Genomic DNA, 11,611 nt, shown 5'->3' with positions numbered 1-11,611 from the left:
CTACACCTTCTGAGCTCTGATCACAACGTGAGACACTCCGTCTCCACGTGATCAAACAGCCTTCTGATTGCGGAGCGTTCTCCTGCATTGACGTGCATTTTTTGCTGATCCAGGTAAGACGTCCTATGGATACATACTGACTTCTGATGAAGACAATCTACCTGCCAAAGTTCAGATGAATCCGGCTCATGTTGGTGATTTCAAACCAAAGCTCACTCGACCAACCTTTCTAGTTCAGCAACACAAACCTGCACTCGACAACCTTCAACGTACAAAACCATCTTAAACCACCCAAAAAGCCGAACACAAACACTTCAACAGTTTCTTCCTCGTCTCTTTCATCCACTTTTCCATCATCCACCATCTAATTCTGCACAACAGGAACAAATCTGAGGACTCACAAACAAACCAATCATCTCTGAGTGAAAAGGAAACACTGGCCTTCAACCTGAACCGTGCTCTCTGCACTGCTGCTCGGACCCAGCGATGGCAGCAGGCCTCCGATCAGAGGAGAGACTGATAACCATCCGTCATTACAGATCACAGCTGCAGCTCTGCAGCAGATATGAAGGAGCTCACTCCATAAACAGCTCCTGTAACCACTTTTTGGAAATGAAATGTGGCCTCGTGGTGACTCTCCAATAAGCACAGATGATTTAATCCTCCAAAATGACACTGCTTGGTGTCAGAGTGTCTGAAGGCGGATTGGGGGGGGGGGTAACTTTGATGAGCTGCTGCTGGACTCTTATTTTGCAACGAGTATCCAGTATTGTGAATTGTGAATTTAAGGAACTGGAGCAGAACATGGTCAGTCTTGGCAACCAATGAGTTTGTTTAGAAGCTTTCAACGCACAAAGGATTGTCCCTCGATGAAACCTTTCAGTATATTGCAGTTTAAGTTTTGTTTTATCACAACATGCCGGCTTTCTTTCAAGACACTGGAAGGAAAACGGCAACTAGCAGTCACATTTGATCCAATGCAATAAGATCTGGATTCAAAGTTATTCATTCAAAGTCTGTTTGAAATACAAACATTAATCCTGGCTGATGATCTAGATTTGTGTTTCCAGGCTGGTGATGAAGATTATCTACAATTGACATGGTTTTACGATCCCTTCCCATCAACCACTTGGTTGTAGACTGGTTCAGTTCTGAGGAAGACCTTCTGACAACACAGCTTCTAAACTGACTCTCCTGATTTCTCTCAGCGTAAAGTTCAGGCGATGGTGAAGCAGCTCTGAGACGATATGTGGTTCGGGCTTTTGGAACTTTATACCAACACAGAGGAGAGCAAGAAATGGAAAATCTTAAAGATGCTGGTAAATAGAACCTGACTGATATTTCCTTTGCTAAATGGAAAAACTTACAACGATGTCAAAGTGCTAGTCTGACTTTACAATCAAATTAAATTGAAGTTGAACCATTGACCAAACCGGGGTTTAGAGAGTGATAATGTTACCAATAAAAACACTACTTTGGTCTGACTTTTTCCAATTTCTCTGGAAAGCAACTTCTGGATCAAACGCAAAATCACCAACCATGAGCGAGACATTCCTACTGAACAGCCATGAGAACAAAATCTCTCTTTGGCTCAATAGCCGAGCAGTTAACAGCCACTTACTTATTGCCTTAAATTCATTTCCCCAAATGGAACTTAGCTGGTCGTTGAAAGTCATTTCTGATGTCTTCATCATCATTCATAACAGTAAAGACAGAGTCACACTGAACAGGTTGTAACGGCCGTACAGCAGTGAGCCTAAATCTAATCTGACTTCTACCACCTGTGAAGTTATTTTACTTTTCTTATCTGCTAATATATTTAACATTTCTACATATTTGTGACACCGACACCTACTGAAAATAAGAACAGATACTTGTTAGGAGGCAGAAGCTGGTTCTGAAGAAGGAGCATCGCATCTAAAACCAGACACAACTTTAAGAATAAAACTGGTTTTAGACGTTCGTACGAGAGTTTAATTTTAGACTACGGCGTATGTACAAGGTGTGAAGCTCTAGCTAGACCAGCGGTGATATTGGATCAGATGCATGCTGGGAAGCAACATCCGATTCAATGTAAATATACTGAAATTAGAGTGGAAGCTGTTCTATTCTTTTTGTTCTTGTTGACTCATTGGTTTAGTTTAGTTCGGGGGATTTGAGTCAGGGAAAAAAGTGCAGCATATCAGTTCATTTAGAGCTGGTGGGGTTACAACTCGCCTGCTTTTAAATCAATTAAGTATTTTTAAAAAGAGCAAAAAAAAAAGGTTTATAGTAATGAATGAAACTTTTGGATTCAGATGTACCGTTTTCACCCTGTGGCCGATGTTCAGGTTTGGATTTGGAGAAGAGTTAGAGTACGTGAGATTAAGGAAGTTACGTCTTTTACAATTTGTCTTCATATAAAATTGTTAATGGCTGATTTTGCTGCATTTTGTGTGACACCTTTATGCTGCTCTGAATAGAGCAAAACTATCGTACAGATTGTGATTGAGTAGTTCATTCTAAGCTATTTAAATTTCAGCAGTTTTTGTGGAGGCGTGATCAGTAGACACACAGGTCTGGGAACTTCATCTCGTAGACGGGGACGGACTGGTGCTGAGTGTGACCCGATGAGATGGAGACCACTCCGGACGGGCTGGGCGGAGGCCTGGGGAGGGGGGGGTGAACTCAACTTTAAAGCATCTCCACTCGCAGAGAAACAAATCTACATTACAGATGACATGGATGCTCCTAAATATTATCAGGAGATTCTAACCAAAACCTGATTTTACAAACACTTCTGCTTTTAGTTTTTACTTTAGAACTCATTGGTTTGTGAACACAAAACTAATAAAATGTGTAACAGTTGCTTTGCTTGATGTTTGACTGAACAACTTCTGACTATGTGCTGGAAAATAAAATCCTGAAATCCATATCATGAAACCAAGAAAATGACCTTGAAAAAAGATGACTCACCTAATTGTAAGTTCGAAGATCTGTGCCAGCCGGTCGTGCAACATGTTGGCCTGCAGAAATAACAACGTTCAGAGTTTATTAAACATTAATAGTCATTTGAGAATCCAATGGCTCATTGCTACAGACTAATCTTTTTCGTCACTGAAATGTTTGTCATTGAGCTGTTTCTTTACCTTAGACTCGCAGTGTGCAGCGATCTCCTCAAACGGAGCTTTCTGGAACTTCTCCATCACCTGACGCCTCTTCTCCCTCTCCTGCTCCTCCAGACCGGTGGTGTCTGGAAACAGGCAAAAAAAAAAGTTAGATTCCACCTTTTCCTCAATATATTTCACTCCCATTTACTTGATTACTTTATAATGACAACAATACTGACACTAAGACAACTAAACAAAATTTTGATAAATTAATACAATATATTTATGTCAAAGTTAAAGTTGTTTTCTCATCAGCAGAAGAGTAAAAATGCATGCTATATGAAATAAAAAAGGAACATGTTAGCTGTGTATTCATTTTAATATCAGATGTTGTCAGCCATGTAGTGACAGTCAGTAAATCTATATCACTGGACATTACTGTCAACGTTCTTTGGCCTGAAGCTCATGACAAAAAGCCAATATTTCATTTGTATTGATGGAGACTCTTCAGCGAGTCCACAGGAAGATGAGCTTAAAGAAAAAGAAGTTCTCTTGAACTTCTCTGTGATCTCACCGATGGCCTTCTTCAGGGTCTCGAACGTGATCTCCTCAGCTAGCTGAGACTGCAGAGAAATAACATAAAAAACACAGAGGGATCAAACAAAGACTTTCACCAGAACAGGATGTCATGTCGTCGCCATCTTGTTTTTTTGCACTTAAGAGACGCCGTATACGTCTCTGGTGTCGACCTGTCAATCAGTGTGTAGCCCCGCCCTAAAGCATCCCCTGCTTTATGGTCTGTTTGACTCTAAATGGAGCATCATTTACTAAATGAACATCATGCTGTATTGAAGAAGACTTGAAACTAGAGATTGAGACCATAAACTCATGTTTACAATGTTTACTGAGGGAATAAATCAAGAGAGAAGTAGAGTCATTTTCTCATAGACTTCTATACAACCAGAGGAGTCGCCCCCTGCTGGACAGTAGAGAGAATGCAAGTAAATTATCCCTGAATTAGTATTATTAGTGTATAATCATCTGAAACTAAGAAGTATGTTTTGCTCAGCTTAGATTGAGCCCTTCATATCTACATACGGAGCGGGTCATCTTCAAGGAGTCGCCATGTTGCACTACCATGTTTCTACAGTAGCCCAGAATGGACAAACCAAACACTGACTCTGGAGAGAGACTTTCACGTTTCTACGTCACCTGAAGGTCACCGTAGTAGGAAAGGAGGGAGTGATCGGAGGGGTATTTAGTTGGTAGCAATCTGCAACCTAACCACTAGATGGCACCATATCCCCCACACTGTCCATTTAAATGTTCAGCCTTTTGAGTCTTATAACTTGATGGTTTTATGAAAATGTAACACACTAAATCTAATACCTCTATACTGTTTTTTCATGTGTCAAAGTTAGAGTTTCCTCATTTCTCTATGTACCACCACATTTCTGCTCAAAATGATCTGTGTGTTTCTCAAACTGACCCGTAACAAAATAAAACCGACCTTGTCTGGAAGTATGTTGGACACGATGTCCACTTGAAGGGAGATTGTGTCCACGAAACTCTTCCTCCTGCTCAGACGATCTAGATCTGCAGGACGAGACACAAGTCAACAAGGGATTCATATAAACCTTAATCCTGACATACACAGGAAAACAAGCAAGAACAAAATATTTAGTAGTGTTTTACAACCCATTGTTGAATGTAATGTCAGCAGTTTCAAGCTGAAGCACTAAATTTAAATATGATCTACATATTTTAAAAGTTTTTGGCACTTTTTTTCTTCTTCCTGACCATGATTCTGGAAAGCAGCAAACGAAAAAAACTTAGAACAACTTAGCATCAATTCTTGTTACAACTTGCCAAGCAGCAGTGTGCTCATGACTCATATCACTTGAATTATGACCCCACGAGGGACTCAATTTCCCCCTCCTGAAAACATGAACTCTAATGCATACATAAGAAACTACAACAGAGAATGTAGAGCTGTTAGAGAAAGGAAAACATCATTTGTGTGTCCCGCCCCTTTACTCTGATACACTCCAAAATGGTATGAGTTCTTCTTTGGCCCGTGCAACACACTTCCACCAAGTATCATAAAAATCAGTCCAGTAGTTTTGTTGGTTATCTTGTTGTCAAATAGACAGACAAACAACAAACCGAACCAAAAACATAAAGTCCTACACAGAGGTTACCATCCCATTAAACAGTCTTTGTTCTTTTAAACGTATTTTCAGTACTCAGTTCTATGTCAGTCAGTGCTCCAAAGAATGTCCAATAACAAATTTAGACGCACATTTTTCTAGTTTAACATATACCAACAATCATTACATTGGCCATGTTGTTTAAATTAAGACTACAAAACTACATCTGTTCAATCATAAACTAGAGGAGACATTTGCTCATAGACTTTTATACAACCGGACTTCTTTTTGCAACCAGAGGAGTCGCCCCCTGCTGGTCAGAAGAGAGAATGCAGCTTTAAGAAACTTCCGCATCGTCTTCAATCGGCAGAAACGGAGTTTGCCGCATGCTCACATCCGACATCCCAAAAGTCAATGTTGGTTTCTTCAACCCATGAAGACAATCTTTCTTTATCTTGAACCGAGTAGTTTCAGTTGCCTACACTAACATACCAGACAACTTTGTCCTTATGAGGACTTGTTGATTTGTTCTTAGGGGCAACTTATGAACAAAAAATTGCATTTTAGCCAGACTTAGACTCTATTTTGATGTCATAGTTTAATGGTACAAGGAACAAATTTATCTGATTCTGCAGAGCGATAAACTTCTCAGGTACCTCGTCACCCAGGAAGTCCTGATTTAATACCTCCGCCTCGAGCCCGTCTGTATTCATTCACACTGCACCGGTGAACATAAAACCCACAGCAGTGTGTAGGTCATCTGACAACAGTCCGACGGTGTGAAAACAAAGAGAAAACAGCGACGAAATATAATTGTTTGTTTCCATGAGGCACAGTGACCCGTGTCGGGAGCTATGACTCAGCAGCCGGCCTGAGGGCACTCATGAGGAAAACTGATCTGAATAGATAAGAGGTTGAAGAGACAGAAGGCTGCATGTTTGTATTATTATAGTTTCAGCTTTTGGCTCACATTCGTATATCTTTGATACAGAACGATTCCCCGGATTATCTGTCATTCTGAAATCACTGACGTAACAAGAAAACCAGCAGAAAGGATCTCTGGAAAGAGAAGTAAACTCTTCAGGTTTCTGACAAATCGTAAGGAAAAACAAGTCTGGCATCACATGAGGGTTTACTTGACTTATGCAAAAGGAGTTAAACTTGTTATAGAGCGTATGAAGATTCTCTTTCAAGTTTACAGTAACGACTTGTAACTCAAATGTGCTTATTTAAACACTTATTGTAAGTGGAGGAGGTCACACGTGTCTATGCAGTTTTTTTTTTTATATGTGGCAAACTCTCTTTATTTTTGATGCTTCTCAGATTGCTATTTTTGTAAATGTGAGATATTATCATTGAGCTTAATGTTTCAGAATAAAACGTCGATGTCGGTCAGCGGCTAACTGTTGGTTGAGACTCGTGTTCAGGAATGAGAGTCTGCAAAACAGACAAAAAAGCGAAACCGGTTAATCAAAGGGAATGCGTTTGTACCATCAAATGACTATAAATCATGATGCGTTCATTTGTGGAGCAGCGTATAACTCCGACAGAGCGAGGTTACGTAGAAGCTAATATGGTCGTTTTTTCTTCAGTTCTCTTTGTTCCTTCAAATATCAGCACTGTCGAGACAGTTTGCAATTAGACAATGCTGCAAAATGCCATGTCAAAGTTCACCAACAAAGAAATAAGTCTTCTTTCCCTCTGATTCCATGGAAATGAACAGATTTCGGGAACAAACTTTCGCAGCAGTAATAGCTGGTATGACGGGGTCCTGACTGGAAAGTGTTTCCTGTAGTGCTGAGCTCACGGAGAGTCAACGCTCCCTCTGCGGTTCTCTTTTAGTCTCTTTTAACTCGTCTCCGTCTCAAAGACTGTATGATTGAGTCCTTCAGGCTCTCATCAACCCCATGATAAAACTGTAGCAGTTATTACTACAAAACATGCATGAGTTTGCAACACCTGCTTTGCTCCAAATGACAGAAATCATTTGTTCTGTTTTGGATTTTTAATGAAAACTGAAGCTCGGCACAATTAAAAAATGTCAACAGCAACAGCTTTAAGCACCACAACAAACAAAACTACTCCAACATATCTACAGTCTACATGGAGCACATGTACTCACCATGACATTTCCAGATGCAATGCAAACAAAATAGTTTGTAAAAATGATCAAACCGTTCTTGTTTTTGTACACAGTGTTGATTCTACAGCTACACACATAACAGCTACGACTGGAAAGACAGGATTCCTCTACTGGTCAGTCATCAGAGGGTGTGGGAGAGTTTATCTGTCGGTGTTTGTATTTGGTCGGATCCTGTGTAGCTCAATGGAGAAGCATCTAAGCTGCTGGGTTGTGGGTTCGACTCTCTTTTTAGCTAAATGGGCAACCCTGTCTTTAACACTATTACGTTCTCATACAGCAAAACTGCTTATTGAAATGAGTTTTGGGGGAAGCACATCCGCCCCAATTACGGTCGCACATTTAAAGTGTTTTAAACGCATAGCTAAAAAAAACACAAAACACATAAAGTGCAACAAAACTTCTTGGTTAGGTTTATTAAAAAAAACATCATGGTACGGCCTTAAAATGCCAACGTTTGTGCTACTGATGTACATTTAAATAAGTGAACTTTTGGTTTCACCTGTGTCCTGCAGTTAGACATCTTTACATATTTATAGTCTGGGGTTTGTCGATGGAGAGAAGGACAAGTTGTAATTTTAAGATTTTTTGAGCTAGCTAATATCACTTCTTTGGGGGTAAAAAACATATCAGATAGAAGCTATTAATGAAAGCAGAGTATTTTGTATGTAGAATGTTTGAAAACACTGTCTAGAGGGGATCTTTAAGTCTTGCATTAATTTGTGTTTAGTTTTTTAAAAGCATGGAAGGATGAATGGTGAAAGAAAGTTTTTGTTTTGTTGGGATATCTGATCTAGCAGGGGAGTCCTCTAAACTACATCCTTCATGCTGGTTTATCTCCAGTGGTAAAGAGAAGCTCCTAAAAGGTTCATGAGTCAAAAACAGAACTATCAGAGCTGTAAACACAAAGATCGTCTGCAAACAGCTCAACTAAACCCAGCTATGACAGCAGGAGGTCAAGGACAGCAGGTAACCGTGTCTATACGACTTCACATATGACTCCTCTACAGATCTACTCTATAGACCGTTACCTCTGGACGTCTGCTTGCACCTGTGGAGAATTTTTCCTACTGTGTAAAGCACTGATGTTTTATGAAAGCATTGCAGAGGGGAGAAAGCAGAGGCACACCGTTTGTTAGACGAAATTCAAGCCAAAAAACTGATATTTTTCTACCCTAAACCTTTTGGATTTGGTGAAAATCTAAGCGTAGTTTATCAAAACTGTGTAAAGTATCAAATGATTCTTGGAAAGAAAAGAATGTAAAAGTATCTCCCTTTAGTTTAAAGTTTATTCCAAAACTAGATTTTGAAAATGAGTCTTGAAGATTAATTTTTCTCTTGATAATTGACTATTTTTCTAAAACTCTTCCAGAGGTTCATGCCGTTCTCATGTAAAATATCCCTTTAAATAACCAGAGAGGACGATAATGACTGTGACGACCTTCTGTGTAATAGAGCTGATCACAGAACGGGTTCTTTAAAGTTTGCTTTCAGGTCAATGAACAACTCTTTAAGCTGTTAATCCATCAAAGCCTTTTCAGCTAAATCTTTATATAGAGTGCCGATAGTTCTGAGGGGCACGGGGAGTTTAATAAACCAATACACAGAGTACCAGAAGACAACAATCTCCAGGTTAACTCCTCTGATTAGACTCTTCTTAATAACTTCTTAAACTCTGGGTTTTATTAATAAGTTTGTGTCAATTTTGAGAAAATGTATGATTTAGCACATGAAGTTTGGTATGTTGCTATATGATTATAACACAAAGGCTGGAATGGTTTGAGTTTCAAGCAGATACACGCTTTGCAGATTGATGCAGTTAATGAATTGATCCAAATAAAAGAACACACTGTCAGTTCCTACTATACATCAGTGGAGGGCAGTCCTACCTGTGACCTGGGGAACGTATGGAATGGAGAGTCTCTCTGCGTTGTATCCCGGTCCTGCCAGACACTCCGCCATGTCGGCTGTCTGGAAGTACAGCAGTCTGTCCTCTTTGTCCAGAGATTCAGGGAGTCTGGGAAGAAGAGAAACCGCACAGATCTCCAACAACGATAAACGTTTTTTTAAGGGTGTCAACATAATCTAAATAAAGCAGAACTGAGCCGTCTAGAAGCTCTAAAGCACTCTCATCCAAATGTAGTATTTAAAATCCGAGAATCTTTCACTGCAGAGGGTAATACTAGACGGGGGATTTAAAAATCTTAAAAATAGATTCTGGTTCTCATAATCTTTTAATCAGGTTTTATCGGACTGGTGATTTTGAAAGGCCGGGTTACGTATACATTCACATGTACATATATGTATATTTTTAACAGTTCTTTGACTGTAGTGAACATGCTGTTTTTGAAAGGCTAAATGCCAACAAACTAGATTGAAGCACAATATTTAGTTGGATAAAAATATGAAAAATGATAAAATATTTTTTATATAGAATTTGACCAACTGACTTTACAAAGCTCTGCTGTTTTTGGAAATGTTTTGGATCACACAAATCAGAAACAATCCCTTAGCAGTCGATTCTACAAGTTATATAAGATTAATGATACGAGTGTAGCCTGATCTTTACATGCAACTGTGCAGAAATGACGGATTTAAAGTGCAACGAGAAAAACAAGAAAAAAAAAAAAAGATTTGCAGGATGCGAATGTTGATTCAGAATTTAAAAGTCAACGTTATGAAAGAAGCTTCTGACTATTTGGTACAGCCTGACAGATTATTCTATGTCGACTTTGTGTACTTTACACTTGTTATACCTTTTTGTACAAAAACAGTATTGAAGTTTGACAGCCAACTCAAGTTCCAGGATCATTTTTAAAACTGTAGTTTGTGCTGTTGTAAGATTAAGTTTGGTTATGCAAGAAATTTAGCCTTAACTCAAACCCTCAGATTGTTTCGGTTCCTCATAAAACCAAACGTCCAGTCTGTGGATACTTACGGACACTTGTCTCTGAAGATGTGCTCTGGGAGGAGGTACGGAGCATCCATGTTCCTCAGCTCAATAACCTGTAGAGAGAAAAATGGAAAAAACAAATGGTTCAAAGAAGAATTACAATAACTACAGGTTGTAATTATTAGTTTTACAAGAGAAACTCTCTGACATCCATCAGGAGCTCAGGAATTATGAGGCGTCTTCAACACTTGAAGCGACAGTGAAGTCAGAGTGAGTTATTGAATCACCTTGCTGACGTGCTGACAGAACGGAGGGTTTGCGATCATCTGGCTCAGGAAGTTGAGGTACGCCGCCACCAACGCCATGATGCCACAGCGGATTACCATCGGCATGTTCTCCTCGTTAGCCAGAGCCATGTCCTGTACAAAGCAGACATATACATCAGCAGACACACCAACACTAAGAAACCATTATATGCTTTGGTAAAGAATACAGTTTATACGGTGGATTTTCACTCATTCACTTCTTATAATGTCGCTTGGATGTAGTTTGGAACTTTTTTTCACCAACTTTTTGAAGATCTGTATGAATGGAATAAAAAGCTTTTGCCAGGAAAAACTCAAACTATATATACTAACTATATATATATATAATATATATATATATATATAATATATATATATATATATACAAAAGATTGGACACACCTTCTCATTCAACTACTTTGAAGAATCTAAAATATAAAACATATTCTGGTTTGTTGAGCATTTGTTTGTTTACCACATAATTCCATATGTGTTCCTTCATAGTTTGGATGTCTTCAATATTAATCTACAATGTAGAAAAAAATAAAAATAAAAATAAAGAAAAACCATTGAATGAGAAGGTGTGTCCAAACTTTTGACTGGTACTGTATATATATTTATTAATAACTTATTTTATGGTACCATTAAGTATTTTTTTCAACCTGGACCCTATTTCCTATGTTTTTGAGTCTAAGTGACTAATGGGGAAAACAATTTCTAAAAGTGGTCCAGTACTGAGTGAGAAGGCTGCAGAAGCTAAACATGCTGAAATTCAATTCATCACTATCAATGCTCATCTACTAAACGTGCTTGTTTTTGCCAGATTGTTATCATAAGTGTCTGACAGCATTATGGAAAGAACCCTTCAGAAAAATCAAACGCTTTCATTTACCTTTCACTTAATCCCGTCTGGTTGTTATTGTGTGTCTCGCTCAAGGAGAAGTCTCGTTCTGAAATCTTGTGCAGCATCCACATTGTCATAATCAGCCAAATTATTCAGCCTTGCCATTGAAAATCTTCTAGATAGAACTGAG

General features: G+C 38.9%; 1 protein-coding gene across 1 annotated transcript in view; it reads right to left on the bottom strand.

The window, feature by feature from the left end:
• Window positions 1–1,968: 1,968 nt before the first annotated feature.
• Window positions 1,969–11,611, bottom strand: part of efr3a (EFR3 homolog A (S. cerevisiae)) — a 104,138-nt gene continuing 94,495 nt past the window's right edge. The window contains exons 17-24 of the mRNA XM_054624390.1: window positions 10,560–10,691; window positions 10,318–10,385; window positions 9,269–9,396; window positions 4,600–4,685; window positions 3,664–3,712; window positions 3,129–3,232; window positions 2,956–3,005; window positions 1,969–2,647 (exon numbers count right to left, since the gene is read on the bottom strand). Coding sequence (XP_054480365.1) covers window positions 2,542–2,647; window positions 2,956–3,005; window positions 3,129–3,232; window positions 3,664–3,712; window positions 4,600–4,685; window positions 9,269–9,396; window positions 10,318–10,385; window positions 10,560–10,691 — 723 coding nt within the window. The 3' untranslated portion in view covers window positions 1,969–2,541. The remainder of the gene's footprint in view (window positions 2,648–2,955; window positions 3,006–3,128; window positions 3,233–3,663; window positions 3,713–4,599; window positions 4,686–9,268; window positions 9,397–10,317; window positions 10,386–10,559; window positions 10,692–11,611) is intronic.

This window comes from Anoplopoma fimbria, chromosome 3 (genome assembly GCF_027596085.1).
Source record: "Anoplopoma fimbria isolate UVic2021 breed Golden Eagle Sablefish chromosome 3, Afim_UVic_2022, whole genome shotgun sequence".
In the NCBI taxonomy this organism is placed as follows: domain Eukaryota; kingdom Metazoa; phylum Chordata; class Actinopteri; order Perciformes; family Anoplopomatidae; genus Anoplopoma; species Anoplopoma fimbria.
This window is presented reverse-complemented; position numbering and strand designations above follow the sequence as displayed.